Source organism: Pseudophryne corroboree, chromosome 4 (genome assembly GCF_028390025.1).
Source record: "Pseudophryne corroboree isolate aPseCor3 chromosome 4, aPseCor3.hap2, whole genome shotgun sequence".
Classification (NCBI taxonomy): Eukaryota; Metazoa; Chordata; class Amphibia; order Anura; family Myobatrachidae; genus Pseudophryne; species Pseudophryne corroboree.
Genome location: NC_086447.1, coordinates 871,737,730 through 871,761,111, shown reverse-complemented (window position 1 = coordinate 871,761,111; position 23,382 = coordinate 871,737,730). Strand labels below are relative to the sequence as shown.

The 23,382-nt window shown below is 47.7% G+C and overlaps 1 protein-coding gene across 1 annotated transcript in view; it reads right to left on the bottom strand.

Moving 5' to 3' along the window:
• POLH (DNA polymerase eta) overlaps positions 1 to 23,382 on the bottom strand; it is a 43,181-nt gene that overhangs the window by 4,528 nt on the left and 15,271 nt on the right. The window contains exons 2-10 of the mRNA XM_063918792.1: positions 11,542 to 11,697; positions 9,461 to 9,595; positions 8,082 to 8,308; positions 7,400 to 7,569; positions 6,921 to 7,024; positions 5,272 to 5,391; positions 4,531 to 4,654; positions 3,551 to 3,616; positions 3,284 to 3,456 (exon numbers count right to left, since the gene is read on the bottom strand). Of these exons, the coding sequence (XP_063774862.1) occupies positions 3,284 to 3,456; positions 3,551 to 3,616; positions 4,531 to 4,654; positions 5,272 to 5,391; positions 6,921 to 7,024; positions 7,400 to 7,569; positions 8,082 to 8,308; positions 9,461 to 9,595; positions 11,542 to 11,678 (1,256 nt within the window). The 5' untranslated portion in view covers positions 11,679 to 11,697. The remainder of the gene's footprint in view (positions 1 to 3,283; positions 3,457 to 3,550; positions 3,617 to 4,530; positions 4,655 to 5,271; positions 5,392 to 6,920; positions 7,025 to 7,399; positions 7,570 to 8,081; positions 8,309 to 9,460; positions 9,596 to 11,541; positions 11,698 to 23,382) is intronic.

Sequence of the window (23,382 nt, the reverse complement as noted above, 5' to 3'; positions counted from 1 at the left end):
GACAATCCAAACGGCAGCGTCTGAAACTGATAGTGACAGTTCTGTACCACGAACCTGAGGTACCCTTAGTGAGAAGGACAAATTTTGGACATGGAGGTAAGCATCCCTGATGTCTCGGGACACTATATAGTCCCCTTCTTCCTGGTTCGTTATCACTTGCTCTGAGTGACTCCATCTTGATTTGAACCTTTGTAAGTGTTCAAATTTTTTTAGATTTAGAATAGGTCTCACCTAGCCTTCTGGCTTCAGTACCACAATATAATGTGGAATAATACCCCTTTTCTTGTTGTAGGAGGGGTAATTTGATTATCACCTGCTGGGAATACAGCTTGTGAATTGTTTCCCATACTGCCTCCTTGTCGGAGGGAGACCTTGGTAAACCAGACTTCAGGAGCCTGCGAAGGGGAAACGTCTCGACATTCCAATCTGTACCCCTGGGATACTACATGTAGGATCCAGGGGTCCTGTACGGTCCCAGCGTCATGCTGAGAGCTTGGCAGAAGCGGTGGAACGCTTCTGTTCCTGGGAATGGGCTGCCTGCTGCAGTCTTCTTCCCTTTCCTCTATCCCTGGGCAGATATGACTCTTATAGGGACGAAAGGACTGAGGCTGAAAAGACGGTGTCTTTTTCTGCAGAGATGTGACTTAGGGTAAAAACGGTGGATTTTCCAGCAGTTGCCGTGGCCACCAGGTCCGATGGACCGACCCCAAATAACTCCTCTTCCTTTATACGGCAATACACCTTTGTGCCGTTTGGAATCTGCATCACCTGACCACTGTCGTGTCCATAAACATCTTCTGGCAGATATGGACATCGCACTTACTCTTGATGCCAGAGTGCAAATATCCCTCTGTGCATCTCGCATATATAGAAAATGCATCCTTTAAATGCTCTATAGTCAATAAAATACTGTCCCTGTCAAGGGTATCAATATTTTTAGTCAGGGAATCCGACCAAGCCACCCCAGCTCTGCACATCCAGGCTGAGGCGATCGCTGGTCGCAGTATAACACCAGTATGTGTGTATATACTTTTTATGATATTTTCCAGCCTCCTGTCAGCTGGCTCCTTGAGGACGGCCCTATCTATAGACGGTACCGCCACTTGTTTTGATAAGCGTGTGAGCGCCTTATCCACCCTAAGGGGTGTTTCCCAACGCGCCCTAACTTCTGGCGGGAAAGGGTATACCGCCCATAATTTTCTATCGGGGGGAACCCACGCATCATCACACACTTCATTTAATTTATCTGATTCAGGAAAAACTACGGTAGTTTTTTCACATCCCACATAATACCCTCTTTTGTGGTACTTGTAGTATCAGAAATATGTAACACCTCCTTCATTGCCCTTAACGTGTGGCCCTAATAAGGAATACGTTTGTTTATTCACCGTCGACACTGGATTCAGTGTCCGTGTCTGTGTCTGTGTCGACCGACTAAAGTAAACGGGCGTTTTAAAACCCCTGACGGTGTTTCTGAGACGTCTGGACCGGTACTAATTGTTTGTCGGCCGTCTCATGTCGTCAACCGACCTTGCAGCGTGTTGACATTATCACGTAATTCCCTAAATAAGCCATCCATTCCGGTGTCGACTCCCTAGAGAGTGACATCACCATTACAGGCAATTGCTCCGCCTCCTCACCAACATCGTCCTCATACATGTCGACACACACGTACCGACACACAGCACACACACAGGGAATGCTCTGATAGAGGACAGGACCCACTAGCCCTTTGGAGAGACAGAGGGAGAGTTTGCCAGCACACACCAAAAACGCTATAATTATATAGGGACAACCTTATATAAGTGTTTTCCCTTATAGCATCTTTTATATATTTCTAACGCCAAATTAGTGCCCCCCCTCTCTGTTTTAACCCTGTTTCTGTAGTGCAGTGCAGGGGAGAGCCTGGGAGCCTTCCTGTGAGGGAAAATGGCGCTGTGTGCTGAGGAGATAGGCCCCGCCCCTTTTTCGGCGGGCTCGTCTCCCGCTCTTTAATGGATTCTGGCAGGGGTTAAATATCTCCATATAGCCCCCGGAGGCTATATGTGAGGTATTTTTAGCCAAAAAAGGTTTTCATTTGCCTCCCAGGGCGCCCCCCTCCCAGCGCCCTGCACCCTCAGTGACTGCCGTGTGAAGTGTGCTGAGAGGAAATGGCGCACAGCTGCAGTGCTGTGCGCTACCTTAAGAAGACTGAGGAGTCTTCTGCCGCCGATTCTGGACCTCTTCTCGTTTCAGCATCTGCAAGGGGGCCGGCGGCGAGGCTCCGGTGACCATCCAGGCTGTACCTGTGATCGTCCCTCTGGAGCTAATGTCCAGTAGCCAAAGAAGCCAATCCATCCTGCACGCAGGTGAGTTCACTTCTTCTCCCCTAAGTCCCTCGTTGCAGTGATCCTGTTGCCAGCAGGACTCACTGTAAAATAAAAAACCTAAGCTAAACTTTTCTAAGCAGCTCTTTAGGAGAGCCACCTAGATTGCACCCTTCTCGGCCGGGCACAAAAATCTAACTGAGGCTTGGAGGAGGGTCATAGGGGGAGGAGCCAGTGCACACCACCTGATCCTAAAGCTTTACTTTTTGTGCCCTGTCTCCTGCGGAGCCGCTATTCCCCATGGTCCTTTCAGGAACCCCAGCATCCACTAGGACGATAGAGAAATTGGGATTAAATATTACCCACTGCACCAGCCTGAGGTCCCAAGGTGCAGAACCATTCCTATAGCAATAGTCCAGCAAAACAGCTGACACTGCATAATTAGAGCACATGGAGAATAGTAATGTTTGTGCTGCGGCTTGAACCAGGGCATTTACATTCTCACCCAGTCCCGTTTTGCCATTGTAAAGAGAATTACAGAGCAGAGACAATTCTCGAGATCCAGGGAAACTTGATAACAGCACCAGTAATGTAGTATGTGAGTTTGTTGTAGTATTTTACTCTCTAATGAGTATTAAAGTATTTCTATTAATGCATTAGGGGGTCCTACAAGTCATAGTTTCACAGTATATGTCAGAACAGAACCATGTTCACTTTACATAACACTTTTCAATTACAATACATTAAACTTTTTAATTAACAGACGCTGTTTCAGGGCTAACCCAGTTCCACCTAGACCAACAGTTCCTGTGTCCCCCATGGATTAAATACAACTACACACTACATATGATTCACCTTTGTTATTAGAGAGGCAAACTTTTGTCCTTACATACATCAGAGTCTCTTATCAGTAATAATGGTCTCCGAGGCCTGAGACTTTTGCATGTACTGTAGATGAATTTCTCCATAGAACATACCATGCAGCCTGGTGGGACCCTGCAGTGTTGAAGCTTTTCAGGATCACAAAGGCATCGCTGCTGATCTTCTGCGCATCGTAGTGAGCGAGGGCGCAGGATCGGGACAAGCTACTATACTTGGGGTCTCCCTGCCGATGTAAGCCCACCGTTAGCAGTTTGGCCACTCTGTGGTTCTGAGAAGAAGGCAAACACATGGATATCAGTCGGCATCCTACACATAAAGGATCTGTTACTGGGAAACACAGGCTCGGAGCCCGAGATACTCACTGTATCCCTGTCCTTCTGTAATCTCTCTTCCAGCTCCAAAGCCAGCTGTGAGAGCCAGTACTGCACCTGCAGAAACAAGGAGGCGACATTATATGGACAGTCCATTAAGAAATTAAACTGTTAATAATATTTTGTGTGTGAAATTAACATGCCACGGAATTTTATGCGTTTACCTACTGGATATCGGAATCAGAATAGTAGTCACATAACTTTCTTGTTGTGATGTTGGGATTAGCAGTGATAGCAACAGAGGTTACAAAGGACTGGAATACAGACTCATTTTCCATTCATTCCTAGATTGACCAACTGAGCCTAGCTTTGGTCAGTGGATCTATATCTATGCTGCTTTACTCACACACAAGGCCATCAACCAAACTACACCAACGTACATTACTTTGCTTATCTCAAAATATCTCCCAAACCGACCTCTTCGCTCTTCACAAGATCTGCGTCTCTCATCCACACTCATTACTCGCTTCCACTCACTATTGCAGGACTTTCTTCGGGCTGCACCCCCTCTGTGCACAATAAGACTCTCCTCTAGTCTCCAAACCTTCAAGCGTTCCCTGAAAACTCACCTCTTCAAGCAAGCTTATCAAATTCCAGAACCGCCCACATCATTTTCATAAACTTTCTTATCCAATTGCATCCACTCTGCACAGTCCACACATATCCTCACATGTCTTCTCATTCTTAATTTTCCCTATAGATTGTAAGCTTGCGAGCAGGGCCTTCCTACCTCTATGACTGTTTGTTATTACCCAGTTTTGTTATATCATTGTTATTTCCAATTGTAAAGCACAACGGAATTTGCTGCGCTATATAAGAAACTGTTAATAAATAAAATAAATTAACAATATTTGTCAGAATTACAACATTCATTTTTGGAAAGGAGGCACTTGAAGACCTCAGGGAGGTCACTGGCCAGCACAGCATTTTTGTAGGTTTTGAGAATGAGAACAGATTCTTTGTTAATCCACCTTATCCCGAGTGCACAGCGATGTCTTCCCGGGGAAATTTTTACTGCAGCCGATGGATTTGGGTAACTGCCTGGGCTTCACAGGTTCATCCTCAATACCACGGCACAGCAAATAGAGCCAGGAGCTGCACAACACAACACACATTCAGAGAAGGACACATCCAGGTGAGATGTACAGTATGGTAGAAAACTAATCATTGTATGAATAGCAGAACTGGATGACCTGTCACAGCAACACACTAAAACAAAGTGGAAAACAGCAACGCTGCAACTTAAATAACACTTTCATAATGTGTACAAATGCCTCTCTCTGGAGATGCTTGTGGTTCTGCTCTTTATGACTCTTCAGCATTACTTTTGAATCTGGATCTATGTCCTACCCAGACACCCCTCCATACCCCAGATATACTGAACAGATACAGGAAGGAGAGATTCTTGGAGGATCCTTTAATGAGGCCCATGGAAACCCATCTTTTGGCTGGAAACAGAGGATAATTCTGCTGGTACTCAGCTCCCCTGTAATCATACAGTTTGTGCCGATTGCTGAGAGACCACCAATCTGATCATATAGTAAGCAAGCTAAAGAACAGTGTGTACGTGCCACACTCATTTCCCCATATAAAAGAACGGACTGTGCCACTAGGGTGGAGGCAAAGTAGAAGAGTGTGAGTTTCTATGAAAGTACACTTACAAAATAGAGTCAATGACCAAAGTTATGTAGAATATACAAATCAACACTTACCCTGTTTTGTCCCCAAAGTGGCTTTGGAGATACGATTCGTCAAACTGGGTCAGCTGACCCATGTATTCCACACCTAGGATCTCTTTGATTGATGATCCAAGTTTGCCTCCAAGGTGACGACTGATAAAGAAGAGACTGTTAGATGGACACCTCACTGGATACAAGTTAATAATTAACATGGGGTAGTTCTGTGGTCACATAATTCAGTACTGTGTGACACAGAACATATCACTCTCTGATCACTACTAGTGAGCTCAGGGACATAAACCAAATCCAGCAGCACTTTAAGTGCCACAATGAGCAGTTACAATTTCACATTTTACTTTGCTGCCTTTTCCACCTTTCCGTAAAGTATTTCTACTTGAAGACTTGAGTACCCAGCTCAAAGACAAAACCTATACCCCCCCAAAAGAGGGATAACGGCTAAGGGTACTCTGATACAGTCAGCGGGGGCAGCACAGTTATAACAGCAGAGGGAGGATTTGCTGCCAGCTGCACTGACTGATCTATAGCGATATATCAGCTACAACAGGAGTCAGAAAGTTCACTTCCCTAGATGCTGAGGACAGATGGGGGTAAATCAGTTTCCTTCATAGCCGGTGGGCAATAATACTATACTGTCACGATTCAAATCACCTTGCTAGACCTTAATAAAAGAGATCACGCATGGTAAATGAGCAGCACGATGCAATAAACCGGACCAAACTTCCTGACACACATCACAAAATAAAGTGTCTGAGGTTTGAATGAAATGCGAAACACCTTGTCAGGTTTTTCCCCCTGTATTTAAAAACAAAACACTCCCCCTCCTTTCTATTCTCCTTCCTTTCTTTCCGTACTAGAGATATAAGGCACTTGCCTTCACTGTCTGGGCTGCATTCCCTAGGACTCTAAAGGTGGGTAGACCTTAGACGATGTGCAAATGATGCAATGATTGTCCCGATTTCCCTTGAAATCCAGAAAAAACGGTATAGTCCATACACACGGTGCAATCTTACAAACGACCTACTGATATATTGTGCATCAGTAGGACATTTGGTTGTTAACGATATATATCAGGGAGTGCGTACACACTGTGCGGTTTGCTGAAAATCATTGGCGAAATCTTCAGATTGAGCAGCATGTAGGGCCGACCTGAAGATGCGACGGACGCAGCCGCAAGAGCACTCATAGTGTGAACACAGTGGACGATTTGTCGATTCGAACCATCGGAATCGGGCAAATTGTTTGAAATATCATCTAGTGTGTACCCAGTTTAAGGGGGAGAAACAGAGTGTATACAGAGGAACACAGAGTTACTGGAACCAAACATATGGCTCAGGGTAACCTAGCACTATTGGTTCTTACACATAAGATAGGCTATGTTTTCAGTTGTTGACATTTTCAATGAATATTTAGACGCTGCGTACAGTTACTTTCTTTAATGAGACAGCATATAAGACTGGTCTCTTGCTTGCGCTACATTGGGCGATTCAGAAACGCTGGGATAGGCACATTGATAATGATAGGGATTTATCAGTATAACGGATTATTGCCTTCTCATTTTACATTCCAGAGACCTCAGCTCACTGGCACCCTGTAATTAATCCCATGAAGGAATACACAAGACTATTTATTCTGTGTAGAGTGTATGCCGCTCCAGGACTTACATCTTGCCGATGGGCAGCTGGTTGAACAACTCGGCCACTGAGCCCTGGGACAAGATGGTTTGACGGTTTGGTTTATTTAACCCACATGCCAGCTTAGCCAGTACCTAGATCAGAGAAGATGAAGAGATAATAATAGTAGGAGGACAGAAAGTATTCCAACAGCAATTATTAGTTCGGTGGATTTATGTAGGATTTCATGAGGTCTTTCCCTATTGTATACACCAAGTATTATACATACAGAGCAGGTATAATAATACAACAAACACTAAAAGAGCCTAAAAACCCCATACACAGAATGCATTTGGCGTTCCTGTATATTACTTATGGTGTCTGCCAGCAATGGAAGGATGAAGAGCCGTCGGGATTCTTTTCTTGCTCCTATAGCTGTCCTCCCATCCCACACTATATAGCACCAGTATACATCTTGAATGTGTATACCCTTTAATTACCCACAGCAATGTATTTCCCGGGTGCAATACCTTGTTGTAGGAGATCCCGGCAGAGCACTGGAATGAGGTCTCCTCCTCTACTGCTGCTCTCATCTCCTCCACAATGATGCCTGCCACAGTCAGCTGCAGCTCGGGACTCCGGGGGTTCTCTGTAGGAAGGGACGTCAGCCATTGCTTCATCCCCAGCTGGCGCAGCTCCTCTGAACGACAAGAAAATTGGTAAAAATATTCTGTCTATAATCTCGGTAAGATTGTTTTAATGCCAAAAAAACGAAGGTCTTAACAGGATTTAATATAGCTGTATTCAGTAATTGCCAAACTGGCATTTTCCCACGTGTGCACCAGCTGCCAGGAGGTGTAAGGCTGCCCAGGTTAGCAAGTGTGTCAGTGAAAGCAGAGCCAGCTGTGATGTCCTGTAGAGCAGAGGTCACATCTGTCCACCCTATTAAACATCTCCCTCCCTCCTGTAACTAAGAACTGTCACCACCAGTCCCACAACTAGGACAATTCCAATGTACACGGAGCTGTGCGAGTCTTTGACTGGTCAAGTCGGTGGTTCTGAGCAGCATCCGCGTCAGGAACTAAAACGGAAATACCCGAAATGAAACTCTCTCAATTTACATACATGGATGAGGGATGCTAAATATCTTTTACAACTGGAAGTCGGCTCTCGGAGAAGCTGCCTGTCCCAGAATAAGATTATAAGAGTCACCTTTTGATAAGCCCTCGCTGCTCTGTTCAGTTGTTGGGTCAAAATGGGGATAGCCCTGCACAAAGGTGGTCTTCAGCAAGGTCTCTGATATAGGTAGGTCCGCCATCTCCTGTAGTCGTTTCTGCACAGAGTCAGTCAGGTCGATATAGGCCTCATCAATGCTTGCTCTCTCCACCACTGCAAATCGAGACATGACTTCCATCACTTCCACACTGGCCGCCCGATACCTGCAAGAATCATACGTATTGTGCACTCATTTCATGAGAGGTCAGTATAACAAGGTTTACCAACAGGTGACGCATTATACTTATCATCCTCCTAAGTCAAAAGAGGTCATATAACAGATGTACCCACAACACGTGCCACAATTCATAACACGCTGCCATTTCATGAAGTCAGTATAGCAGATAAACCCGCAACAAATGACACGTCATACTTATTTCATTGGATATCTGTAGCAGATGTACCACCTAATACATACTTCATTCCATGAGATGTCAATATAATAGATGTACTCACAACAAGGGGGAATGTAATAGCCTGCGAGAAGCAAGCAATACTTCGTGCAAGTTGTCCCATTTTTTTAAAGCGACAATCATTTATGCGGCAAAACAAACCTGCAGTGTATGCAATTGCTGCTTTAAAAAGATGAAAGGACTTGCACAAAGTCTTGTACTTCCTGCCTCTCGCAGACTATTACATTCCCCCCCAATAGGTGTAACCACAACAAATGTCACATGATACATATCATGTCCACACTTCATGAGATGCTAGTATAACAGATTTACTCACAACACGTGCCATGTCATACATGTCGCGTTCCCACTGCATGGGTACAAAATGCTGCCTAAATTCAGAATGAACAATAGCTATATATCCGTCAGAGTAGTATTGCTAGTCAGACATAAAGGGCTGTAACCTGACCGGTGTCTGGCTGACTCAGTGATGAGTCATTTTGTCTCACCTTTTTTTAATTTACATTTTATTTAACATCTCATGCCAGAAGCTATACAGTTATATACCGCTGGAGCACTTCCAACAACATTTAACGTAAGGGCCCTCCCTACACACTGGCTGATTCCACTGAAAGATATTTACGATCTTGTTCACTAATGAACAAGATATCATTCAGTGTGTATGCGCCAACGATGAAGGATGTGCGGCCCCACGCTCGTTCATCGTTGGTGCCGGCTCGTTTATGCCCGCAAGACAATATGGAATATCGTCCATATTAGCATGCAGGGTTATGGAGCCAGTTGACGGGGGGAGTAAAGAAACTTCACTCCCCCGATCACCGGGTCGTCCATGGGGCACCTCGGCGGACTATCAGCCAGTGTATAGGGCCAATTATAAATCTGGGTTGACTGTTAAACACTCACTTTGAAAGGTCGGCCTTCCCATGCGCCTCGTTGACTCTGGCAATCTGAAGGTCGGAACAAAGCTTCTTGGCATCATTGGCAAACATGTTCCGAGTCACCCCAAAGGCTCGGGCCTCATAGCTAACAGCAATAATCCTGTATGGTAACAAGAAAAACTTTGGAATAAAAAGAAGTAACATGCATTCCTGTAATGATATCCTCTGCCTGGTTAAAAAGTTGTTTTGGTGTAAGAATCTGTTTATCATATGGATGTTGCAGGCTTACTCAGGATGCTAACCTCTTCACTGTGCCACCCACACTATCGTAAGGCCCTTTTCTATCCCGGAAAAATGCCGCTCTGCTTCTATACCAAAATCATCTTTATGAGGACATAAGTTGGCAACATTTTTCTTTTACCATAATCAAGTGTGTACTATTCATTCACATACCATATAAAGGTTTTTAGTATATTAGAGTCATATTGTACAAGCCAGGTGTGCGCTGAACGCTCCTTTTACAACTTTGGTATCTTGGACCTGGGAACATATCTTCCACCCAGGCCAAAATCCACACATGCTGCGGCAGCCGGCAGTGATTGACAGCTGAACTGGGCGGGCGCGTGTACATGCCCGCCCAGTTGATGACGTCAGTCCCCGACGGATCGGCCAGTGTGTATGCTCAACACACTGTCTGATCCGTCCATAGATATATCTGCCGATCAATTGATCGGCAGATATATCTTCCTGTGTGTACCCACCTTAAATTAAGCCCACTCAAACCTAACCTGTCCCTGAATCATTTGTGTCACATTTGAAAAAGCAGGGTGTTTAATTACAGAGAGGTATCAGACTGGGAGAATGTGTGCTGTGAGCAGGAAGGAACAGCAACTTAAGGTAGGTACACACTGATAGATATATCTGCAGATCAATTGATCTACAGATATATCTGTGGACGGATCGGCCAGTGTGCTGTGCATACACACTGTCCGATCCGTTGGGGACTGACGTCATGAAAGCCAGCTCAGTTCAGCTGTCAATCACCGCCGGCCGCTGCAGCATGTGTACAGGCGGCCGGCTGGTCATCTGTACAAACACAGCGATGCGCCAATTTATCGGTAGATATATTGGCTGCCGGCTGTGCTGCGGGGCCGACGCGATATGTCTGTGAACGATGGAGTTCACAGACATATCCCTCGTACACACTGGCCGACGGACCCACGATATATCGGCCGTTCAATAGAAAGGCCGATATATCTGGCATTGTGTACCCACCTTTAGAGAATGGGTGCTGGGAGGGAGAGACACAGCAGACTGGGAGCAACACTGTACTCACAAGAATAAGCCTCAGTCACGCGGCTAACACTGGACCAGTGCACAAGCTACTGTACAAGTCTCCCATTTGTGGTGTATTACAAGAGAAAAACAAAACCTGAGCATCTTAGCAATGCTGTTAATTCAGACTGTCTGGAACACAACACAGTGACAGTCTACTGCTTCCATAGGAAACGCAAACTTTTTTTTTTTTAGAATAAAAAAGATGTACTACTTCTCCGATAAGTCAGCCGCACAGTTTAGGAAAAATAAATGTTATTTATTAAAAGTAAATAATTAAAACAAACAGTATTTGGATACTAGTTGTATGTGTGCATCTAATACCAGTCTCCCCCGCTACTCTCCCCCTCTCATCACCTTCATCTCAATCCAACTTTTTTAAAGTCGGATTGAGAGGGTCATTGAATAGGTCATGTCGGAATGGATCCGACTTCAATTGAATATACCCCATATTGTACAAGCCAGGTGTGCGCTGAATGCTCTTTTTTTTTTTAACAATAGTGGGGTCTTATACATCCACCACCTGTTCAATAGCAGCTACCAGCTTATACAGCTATACATAGGACTAGAGCAGCTCTTTAATTTTCTGCTCCCAAGATACCAAAAACCCATTCTTTTGTAAAATAGCCATAGGGTAACCAGGTATTGACCCCTTCAGACAGAACATGAGCTGGACACAATTAGTTCATTGCTGTATTACCACTCTATATGAATGGGTACACATCCCCCTCCAGATACTCTCTCAGGAAATAAGTGCAAAGTCCCTCTTACCCGCCTCCTTTCCATGTTTTGTATTGCGCCACAACCACTGGCTTGTTCTTCAGTTCTGGTTTCAGCCTCTGCTCCACTTGCACATAGAAGCAATCCATATCCACCAGGGCAATCACACGCTCTGGAGAGGAGTCCATAACTTGGTCCTATGGATCACTAGACACATGAGAGCAAACTGGTGAGAGAGGTTTAGGAACTGTAGTGTACTAATTAATTGGGAGAGACTATTAGCACTTAAGAAAAAACTGGCCAGATAGAGCTCTCAGGGGCCCAGTCCACTCTTCTGATTAGTTACAGGGGATTACTCATGGAAGATGGATCCAGTGTTCAAGCAGTAAATACCAATGGCTTGAAGTCAGACTATGTGGAAGAAGGCAGACGGCCACTGCATGCACAGTACACTCCATCCAGAGATGCTATACTGTGAAAATAAGATTTTACTTACCGATAAATCTATTTCTCTTAGTCCGTAGTGGATGCTGGGACTCCGTAAGGACCATGGGGAATAGCGGCTCCGCAGGAGACAGGGCACAAAATAAAAGCTTAAGGATCAGGTGGTGTGCACTGGCTCCTCCCCCTATGACCCTCCTCCAAGCCTCAGTTAGGATACTGTGCCCGGACGAGCGTACATAATAAGGAAGGATATTGAATCCCGGGTAAGACTCATACCAGCCACACCAATCACACCGTACAACTTGTGATCTGAACCCAGTTAACAGTATGATAAACGCAAAGGAGCCTCTGAAAAGATGGCTCACAACAATAATAACCCGAATCTTTGTAACAATAACTATATACAAGTATTGCAGACAATCCGCACTAGGGATGGGCGCCCAGCATCCACTACGGACTACGAGAAATAGATTTATCGGTAAGTAAAATCTTATTTTCTCTGACGTCCTAGTGGATGCTGGGACTCCGTAAGGACCATGGGGATTATACCAAAGCTCCCAAACGGGCGGGAGAGTGCGGATGACTCTGCAGCACCGAATGAGAGAACTCCAGGTCCTCCTCAGCCAGGGTATCAAATTTGTAGAATTTAGCAAACGTGTTTGCCCCTGACCAAGTAGCTGCTCGGCAAAGTTGTAAAGCCGAGACCCCTCGGGCAGCCGCCCAAGATGAGCCCACTTTCCTTGTGGAATGGGCTTTTACTGATTTTGGCTGTGGCAATCCTGCCACAGAATGTGCAAGCTGAATTGTACTACAAATCCAACGAGCAATCGTCTGCTTAGAAGCAGGAGCACCCAGCTTGTTGGGTGCATACAGGATAAACAGCGAGTCAGATTTTCTGACTCCAGCCGTCCTGGAAACATATATTTTCAAGGCCCTGACAACGTCAAGCAACTTAGAGTCCTCCAAGTTCCTGGTAGCCGCAGGTACCACAATAGGTTGGTTCATGTGAAATGCAGAAACCACCTTAGGTAGAAATTGAGGACGAGTCCTCAATTCCGCCCTGACAGAATGAAAAATTAAGTAAGGGCTTTTATATGATAAAGCCGCCAATTCTGACACACGCCTGGCTGAAGCCAAGGCTAACAGCATCGACACCTTCCATGTGAGATATTTTAAGTCCACAGTGGAAGGTGGTTCAAACCAATGTGACTTTAGAAAACTCAACACCACATTGAGATCCCAAGGTGCCACTGGAGGCACAAAAGGAGGCTGTATGTGCAGCACCCCTTTTACAAATGTCTGAACTTCAGGTACTGAAGCCAGTTCTTTCTGGAAGAAAATCGACAGGGCCGAAATTTGAACCTTAATGGACCCTAATTTTAGGCCCATAGACAGTCCTGTTTGCAGGAAATGAAGGAAACGACCCAGTTGAAATTCCTCTGTAGGGGCCTTCTTGGCCTCACACCACGCAACATATTTACGCCAAATGCGGTGATAATGTTTTGTGGTTACGTCCTTCCTGGCTTTGACCAGAGTAGGGATGACTTCTTCTGGAATGCCTTTTTCCCTCAGGATCCGGCGTTCAACCGCCATGCCGTCAAACGCAGCCGCGGTAAGTCCTGGAACAGACAAGGCCCCTGCAGTAGCAGGTCCTTTCTTAGAGGTAGAGGCCACGGTTCGTCCGTGAGCATCTCTTGAAGTTCCGGGTACCAAGTCCGTCTTGGCCAATCCGGAACCACGAGTATAGTTCTTACTCCTCTCCTTCTTATGATTCTCAGTACTTTTGGTATGAGAGGCAGAGGAGGGAACACATACACTGACTGGTACACCCACGGCGTTACCAGAGCGTCCACTGCTATTGCCTGAGGGTCCCTTGACCTGGCGCAATATCTGTCCAGTTTTTTGTTTAGACGTGACGCCATCATGTCCACCTTTGGTTTTTCCCAACGGTTTACAATCAGGTGGAAGACTTCTGGGTGAAGTCCCCACTCTCCCGGGTGAAGGTTGTGTCTGCTGAGGAAGTCTGCTTCCCAGTTGTCCACTCCCGGAATGAATACTGCTGACAGTGCTATCACATGATTTTCCGCCCAGCGAAGAATCCTTGCAGCTTCTGCCATTGCCCTCCTGCTTCTCGTGCCGCCCTGTCTGTTTACGTGGGCGACTGACGTGATGTTGTCCGATTGGATCAACACCGCCTGACCCTGAAGCAGAGGTTTTGCTTGACTTAGGGCATTGTAAATGGCCCTTAGTTCCAGAATGTTTATATGAAGACACGTTTCCAAGCTTGACCACAGGCCCTGGAAATTTCTTCCCTGTGTGACTGCTCCCCAGCCTCTCAGGCTGGCATCCGTGGTTACCAGGATCCAATCCTGAATGCCAAATCTGCGGCCCTCTAGTAGATGAGCACTCTGCAGCCACCACAGGAGAGACACCCTTGTCCTTGGCGACAGGGTTATCCGCTGATGCATCTGCAGATGCGATCCGGACCATTTGTCCAGTAGATCCCACTGAAATGTTCTTGCATGGAATCTTCCGAATGGAATCGCTTCGTAAGAAGCCACCATTTTCCCCAGGACCCTCGTGCACTGATGCACTGAGACCTGTCCTGGTTTTAGGAGGTTCCTGACTAGCTCGGATAACTCCCTGGCCTTCTCCTCCGGGAGAAACACCTTCTTCTGGACTGTGTCCAGAATCATTCCTAGGAACAGTAGACGTGTCGTTGGAATCAGCTGCGATTTTGGAATATTTAGAATCCACCCGTGCTGACGTAACACTACCTGAGATAGTGCTACTCCGACTTCTAACTGTTCCCTGGATCTTGCCCTTATCAGGAGATCGTCCAAGTAAGGGATAATTAAAATGCCTTTTCTTCGTAGAAGAATCATCATTTCGGCCATTACCTTGGTAAAGACCCGAGGTGCCGTGGACAATCCAAACGGCAGCGTCTGAAACTGATAATGACAGTTTTGTACTACAAACCTGAGGTACCCTTGGTGAGAAGGGTATATCGGGACGTGGAGATAAGCATCTTTGATGTCCAGAGACACCATATAGTCCCCTTCTTCCAGGTTTGCTATCACTGCTCTGAGTGACTCCATCTTGAATTTGAACCTTTTTATGTAAGTGTTCAAGGATTTCAGATTTAAAATTGGTCTCACCGAGCCGTCCGGCTTCGGTACCACAAACAGCGTGGAATAATACCCCTTTCCTTGTTGCAGGAGGGGTACCTTGATTATCACCTGCTGGGAATACAGCTTGTGAATGGCTTCCAAAACTGCCTCCCTGTCGGAGGGAGACTTTGGTAAAGCAGACTTCAGGAAACAACGAGGGGGAAACGCCTCGAATTCCAGTTTGTACCCCTGCGATACTACCTGTAGAATCCAGGGATCCACTTGCGAGTGAGCCCACTGCGCGTTGAAATTCTTGAGACGGGCCCCCACCATATCGGAGTCTGCTTGTAAAGCCCCAGCGTCATGCTGAAGACTTGGCAGAAGCAGGGGAGGGCTTCTGCTCCTGTGAAGCGGCTGCATGGTGCAGTCTTTTTCCTCTTCCTCTGCCCCGGGGCAGAAAAGAATGGCCTTTTGCTCGCTTGTACTTATGGGAACGAAAGGACTGAGTTTGAAAAGACGGTGTCTTTTTCTGCTGATGTGGAGTGACCTGGGGTAAAAAGGTGGATTTTCCAGCCGTTGCCGTGGCCACCAGGTCCGATAGACCAGCCCCAAATAACTCCTCCCCTTTATACGGCAATACTTCCATGTGCCGTTTGGAATCCGCATCCCCTGACCACTGTCGCGTCCATAACGCTCTTCTGGCAGAGATGGACATAGCACTTACTCTTGATGCCAGGGTGCAAATATCCCTCTGTGCATCACGCATATATAGTAATGCATCCTTTAAATGTTCTATAGTTAACAAAATATTGTCCCTATCCAGGGTATCAATATTCTCGGTCAGGGAATCCGACCATGCGACTCCAGCACTGCACATCCAGGCTGAGGCGATTGCTGGTCGCAGTATAACACCAGTATGTGTGTATATACTTTTTAGGATATTTTCCAGCCTTCTATCAGCTGGTTCTTTGAGGGTAGCCGTATCAGGAGACGGTAACGCTACTTGTTTTGATAAACGTGTGAGCGCCTTATCTACCCTAGGGGGTGTTTCCCAACGCGCCCTAACCTCTGGCGGGAAAGGATATAATGCTAATAATTTTTTAGAAATTAGCTGTTTTTTATCGGGGGAAACCCACGCTTTTTCACACACCTCATTTATTTCCTCTGACTCAGGAAAAAATATTGGTAGTTTTTTCTCACCCCACATAATACCCTTCTTTGTGGTACTTGTAGTGTCAGAAAGGTTCAATGCCTCTTTCATTGCCGTGATCATGTAACGTGTGGCCCTACTGGACATTACGTTTGTCTCGTCACCGTCGACACTAGACTCAGTATCTGTGTCAGGGTCTGTGTCGACCCACTGAGGTAACGGGCGTTTTAGCGCCCCTGACGGTGTCTGAGACGCCTGGACAGGCACTAATTGATTTGCCGGCTGTCTCATGTCGTCAACAGTTTTTTGCAAATTGCTGACATTATCACTTAATTGTTTAAATACAATCATCCAGTCAGGTGTCGACTCCCTAGGGGGTGACATCACCAACACAGGCAACTGCTCCGCCTCCACATAATTTTCCTCCTCATACATGTCGACACACGCGTACCGACACACAGCACACACACCGGGAATGCTCTGATAGAGGACAGGACCCCACTTAGCCCTTTGGAGAGACAGAGGGAGAGTCTGCCAGCACACACCCAGCGCTATATATATATATATATACAGGGATAACCTTATATAAGTGTTACTCCCTTATAGCTGCTGTTAATATATTTATTTGCTGCCAAACGTGCCCCCCCTTCTCTTTTTTACCCTGATTCTGAAGCAGGACTGCAGGGGAGAGTCAGGGAGCCGTCCTTCCAGCGGAGCTGTGAGGGAAAATGGCGCTTGTGTGCTGAGGAGATAGGCTCCGCCCCTTCACGACGTCCTTATCTCCCGCTTTTTTTGTGTAAAATGGCAGGGGATTAAAATACATCCATATAGCCCAGGAGCTATATGTGATGTATTCTGTTTTGCCACCTAAGGTATTCTGTTATATTGCGTCTCAGGGCGCTCCCCCCCCAGCGCCCTGCACCCTCAGTGACCGGAGTGTGAAGTGTGCTGAGAGCAATGGCGCACAGCTGCGGTGCTGTGCGCTACCTTAGTCTGAAGACAGGATGTCTTCTGCCGCCGATTTCACCGGACCTCTTCGTCTCTTCTGGCTCTGTAAGGGGGACGGCGGCGCGGCTCCGGTGACCCATCCAGGCTGAACCTGTGATCGTCCCTCTGGAGCTAGTGTCCAGTAGCCTAAGAAACCCGATCCACTCTGCACTCAGGTGAGTCCGTTTCTTCTCCCCTTAGTCCCACGATGCAGTGAGCCTGTTGCCAGCAGGACTCACTGAAATAAAAAAACCTAACTAAACTTTTATTCTAAGCAGCTCAGGAGAGCCACCTAGATTGCACCCTTCTCGGCCGGGCACAAAAATCTAACTGAGGCTTGGAGGAGGGTCATAGGGGGAGGAGCCAGTGCACACCACCTGATCCTTAAGCTTTTATTTTGTGCCCTGTCTCCTGCGGAGCCGCTATTCCCCATGGTCCTTACGGAGTCCCAGCATCCACTAGGACGTCAGAGAAATATGTGTTAATACCTCAAAACGGGTATAGTATGGTATGCCAGCGGCCGGGATCCCGGCGACCAGCATACCGGCGCCCGACCGCCGGCATACCGACAGTGTGGCGAGCGCAAATGAGCCCCTTGCGGGCTCGCTGCGCTCGGGCCACGCTATTTCTCCTTCATCCACTAGGGGCCACTGGAGCGTAGTTACAATGGGGAAATAGTAGGCAGTAATTGGGAGCTGGCACTTTAAAATTCTCACACTGTGGCTAGCTCCTCCCCTACTATCTCCCCTCCAAGCCAGTCTTAGTTAGTGCCCGAGGTGAGCTGGTTCACTTGGGTTTAGCTGAAGAAATTTTTCTTTTTTCTTTATTATTTTATTTTTTCTTTCTTGCACACACAGACTGGCAGCTCTGCCACTGCCAGTCTGCACCGCGGGAGGCTGCCGGCGGGGTCCCATCGCAGCTGCGTGCGGCTCGGGATGGGCCCCGGCTGAGGGAGACACTGAGCTCTCCTGAGTTGGCCGGACACCGCTGCATGCGGTGCGTGTCGGGGCCGCTCCACCAGCAGAAGATTCCGGCAGCGGTGAGTACCAAAAGGGGCCGGACACCGCTGCGTGCGGCGCGTGTCGGGGCCGATCGGTCTACATCAGGAAAGTGGTGAGTACAATCTCCCCCCCCATCCAGACTGATGTGTGATTTTACATGTGCAGAGTGAGACTCTTTAGATGTGGTCTTTACTGCGTTGTGTCCTGAGCCAGCCTAACCTCTAACCCCCTTATAAGGCTGCAGTGCATCAGGAGAGGAGAGGGCGCACTTACTAATTCGAATTTGGCGCCATTATGTGGGGACGGAGCTTCAGCCCGCTCTGTAAGCGGGCTCAGCGCTCTTCAATCCCCGGCTGCAGCAGACAGGCAGCCGGGTGATACATATACACTACCCGGCCGCAGCATACAAGCTTACAGGCAGCCGGGTAATACATAGCGGGTTTTTACATTTAAAAGTGGCGCCGGAACAGGGGGGCGGAGCTAACTCCCGCTCCGTCCGGCGGGCTCAGACTCTCCGCTTCCCGGCCGCAGCATACAGGCGGCCGGGGGGGGGGGTTACACACCGATCCCCGACCGCAGCATACAGGCGGCCGGGGGGTTACATTTACAATGGATCCGCTCCCCGGCCGCAGCATACAGGCAGCCGGGGGTTACATTTACCCGCTCCCCAGCCGCAGCATACAGGCGGCCGGGGGTTACATTTACCCGCTCCCCGGCCGCAGCAAGGCGGCCGGGGGATACATTGGCAGCGGATTAAAATTGGACGCCGAAGCGGGGGGGCGGAGCTAACTCCCGCTCTGTACGGCGGGCTCTCTCCGCTCTCCGCACCGCTGCAGCATGCCGCTCCACAGTCTCCCGCTGAAGGCTCATTTCCTCTCCTGGCTGTGCAGTGAGGATTTCTTTGCAGGTAGAAGGTAGGAGGGGGGAGTAAAGGCTTATAACCCGCTTTACTCAGCGGGCTCCCAAGCTCAGTGTCTCTAGGCAACAGACCCTGTCTCTGGAGTTTTTAGCTTTTCCATGCTTTGTGCTGCTCAGATATAGCTACATTCCTCCCTGCAGTAGAGTCCTCTGCCAGGCATTTCCTACATGTAGATCAGGGAACCTGCTCTATTACAGGAGCTGGGGCTCAGCTCATTAATAATTAAAAATCTACTGTGCAGTATTTCTTTACCCTACATATACACAGTATTTATCTACCCTATTAGGCTCACATAGACAGTGTTTATCTACCCGGTTGGGTTCACTGTGGGGTGTGTGTATATATACATATATAGTTATGTTTGTATATATATATATATATATATAATAAGAATTTACTTACCGATAATTCTATTTCTCGTAGTCCGTAGTGGATGCTGGGGACTCCGTAAGGACCATGGGGAATAGCGGCTCCGCAGGAGACTGGGCACATCTAAAGAAAGCTTTAGGACTAACTGGTGTGCACTGGCTCCTCCCCCTATGACCCTCCTCCAAGCCTCAGTTAGGATACTGTGCCCGGACGAGCGTACACAATAAGGAAGGATCTTGAATCCCGGGTAAGACTCTTACCAGCCACACCAATCACACCGTACAACTTGTGATCTGAACCCAGTTAACAGCATGATAACAGCGGAGCCTCTAGAAAAGATGGCTCACTACAGCAATAACCCGATTTTTTGGTAACAATAACTATGTACCAGTATTGCAGACAATCCGCACTTGGGATGGGCGCCCAGCATCCACTACGGACTACGAGAAATAGAATTATCGGTAAGTAAATTCTTATTTTCTCTAACGTCCTAAGTGGATGCTGGGGACTCCGTAAGGACCATGGGGATTATACCACAGCTCCCAAACGGGCGGGAGAGTGCGGATGACTCTGCAGCACCAATTGAGAGAACTCCAGGTCCTCCTCAGCCAGGGTATCAATTTTGTAGAATTTTACAAACGTATTTGCTCCTGACCAAGTAGCTGCTCGGCAAAGTTGTAAAGCCGAGACCCCTCGGGCAGCCGCCCAAGTTGAGCCCACCTTCCTTGTGGAGTGGGCATTTACAGATTTTTGGCTGTGGCAGGCCTGCCACCGAATATGCAAGCTGAATTGTACTACAAATCCAACGAGCAATAGTCTGCTTAGAAGCAGGAGCACCCAGCTTGTTGGGTGCATACAGGATAAACAGCGAGTCAGTTTTCCTGACTCAAGCCGTCCTGGAAACATATATTTTCAGGGCCCTGACCACGTCTAGCAACTTGGAGTCCTCCAAGTCCCTAGTAGCCGCAGGCACCACAATAGGTTGGTTCAAGTGAAACGCTGAAACCACCTTAGGGAGAAACTGAGGACGAGTCCTCAATTCCGCCCTGTCCGAATGGAAAATCAGATAAGGGCTTTTACAGGATAAAGCCGCCAATTCTGACACGCGCCTGGCCCAGGCCAGGGCCAACAGCATGACCACTTTCCATGTGAGATATTTTAACTCCACAGATTTAAGTGGTTCAAACCAATGTGACTTTTGGAACCCAAAAACTACATTGAGATCCCAAAGTGCCACTGAAGGCACAAAAGGAGGCTGTATATGCAGTACCCCTTTTACAAACGTCTGAACTTCAGGGACTGAAGCTAGTTCTTTTTGGAAGAAAATTGACAGGGCCGAAATTTTAACCTTAATGGACCCCAATTTCAGGCCCATAGACACTCCTGTTTTCAGGAAATGCAGGAAACGACCCAGTTGAATTTTCCTCCGTCGGGCCTTACTGGCCTCGCACCACGCAACATATTTTCGCCAAATGCGGTGATAATGTTTTTCGGTTACATCCTTCCTGGCTTTGATCAGGATAGGGATGACTTCATCCGGAATGCCTTTTCAGGGTCCGGCGTTCAACCGCCATGCCGTCAAACGCAGCCGTGGTAAGTCTTGGAACAGACAGGGTCCTTGCTGGAGCAGGTCCCTTCTTAGAGGTAGAGGCCACGGTTCCTCCGTGAGCATCTCTTGAAGTTCCGGTTACCAAGTCCTTCTTGGTCAATCCGGAGCCACGAATATAGTGCTTACTCCTCTCCATCTTATCAATCTCAGTACCTTGGGTATGAGAGGCAGAGGAGGGAACACATACACTGACTGGTACACCCACGGTGTTACCAGAACGTCTACAGGTATTGCCTGAGGGTCCCTTGACCTGGCGCAATACCTGTCGAGTTTTTCCCAACGGTTTATAATCATGTGGAAGACTTCTGGGTGAAGTCCCCACTCTCCCGGTTGGAGGTCGTGCTGAGGAAGTCTGCTTCCCATTTGTCCACTCCCGGAATGAATACTGCTGACAGTGCTATCACATGATTTTCCGCCCAACGAAGAATCCTTGCAGCTTCTGCCATTTCCCTCCTGCTTCTTGTGCCACCCTGTCTGTTTACGTGGGTGACTGCCGTGATGTTGTCCGACTGGATCAACACCGGCTGACCTTGAAGCAGAGGACTTGCTAAGCTTAGAGCATTGTAAATGGCCCTTAGCTTCAGGATATTTATGTGAAGTGATGTCTCCAGACTTGACCATAAGCCCTGGATATTCCTTCCCTGTGTGACTGCTCCCGAGCCTCGCAGGCTGGCATCCGTGGTCACCAGGACCCAGTCCTGAATGCCGAATCTGCGGCCCTCTAGAAGATGAGCACTCTGCAACCACCACAGGAGGAAGACCCTTGTCCTTGGTGACAGGGTTATCCGCTGATGCATCTGAAGATGCGACCCGGACCATTTGTCCAGCAGGTCCCACTGGAAAGTTCTTGCGTGGAATCTGCCGAATGGGGTTGCTTCTTAGGAAGCCACCATTTTACCCAGAACCCTTGTGCCTTGATGCACTGAGACTTGGCTCGGTTTTAGGAGGTTCCTGACTAGCTCGGATAACTCCCTGGCTTTTTCCTCCGGGAGAAAAGCCTTTTTCTGGACTGTGTCCAGGATCATCCCTAGGAACAGAAGACAAGTCGTCGGAACCAGCTGCGATTTTGGAATATTGAGAATCCAAACGTGCTGCCGCAACACTACCTGAAATAGTGCTACACCGACCTCCAACTGTTCCCTGGATCTTACCCTTATCAGGGAATCGTCCAAGTAAGGGATAACTAAAATTCCCTTCCTTCGAAGGAATATCATCATTTCGGCCATTACCTTGGTAAAGACCCGGGGTGCCGTGGACCATCCATACGGCAGCGTCTGAACTGATAGTGACAGTTCTGCACCATAAACCTGAGGTACCCTTGATGAGAAGGGTACATTTTGACATGAAGGTAAGTATCCTTGATGTCCCGAGACATCATGTAGTCCCCTTCTTCCAGGTTCGCAATCACTGCTCTGAGTGACTCAATCTTGAATTTGAACCTCTGTATGTAAGTGTTCAAAGATTTTAGATTTAGAATCGGTTTCACCGAGCCGTCCGGCTTCGGTACCACAACAGTGTGGAATAATACCCCGTTCCCTGTTGCAGGAGGGGTACCTTGTTATCACCTGCTGGGAATACAGCTTGTGAATGGCTTCCAAAACAGTCTCCCTGTCAGAAGGAGACATCGGTAAAGCCGACTTTAGGAAACGGCGAGGGGGAGACGTCTCGAATTCTAATTTGTACCCCTGAGATATCACCTGAAGGATCCAGGGGTCTACTTGCGAGTGAGCCCACTGCGCGCTGAAATTCATTGAGACGGGCCCCCCACCGTGCCTGATTCTGTTTGTAAAGCCCCAGCGTCATACTAAGGGCTTGGCAGAGACGGGAGAGGGTTTCTGTTCCTGGGAACTGGCTGATTTCTGCAGCCTTTTTCCTCTCCCTCTATCACGGGGCAGAAATTAGGAATCTTTTGCCCGCTTGTCCACGAAAAGACTGCGCCTGATAATACGGCGTCTTCTCATGTTGAGAGGCGACCTGGGGTACAAACGTGGATTTCCCAGCTGTTGCCGTGGCCACCAGGTCTGAAAGACCGACCCCAAATAACTCCTCCCTTTAATAAGGCAATACTTCCAAATGCCGTTTGGAATACGCATCACCTGACCACTGACGTGTCCATAACCCTCTACTGGTAGAAATGGACAACGCACTTTGACTTGATGCCAGTCGGCAAATATTCCGCTGTGCATCACGCATATATAGAAATGCATCTTTTAAATGCTCTATAGGCAATAATATACTGTCCCTATCTAGGGTATCAATATTTTCAGTCAGGGAATCCGACCACGCCAACCCAGCACTGCACA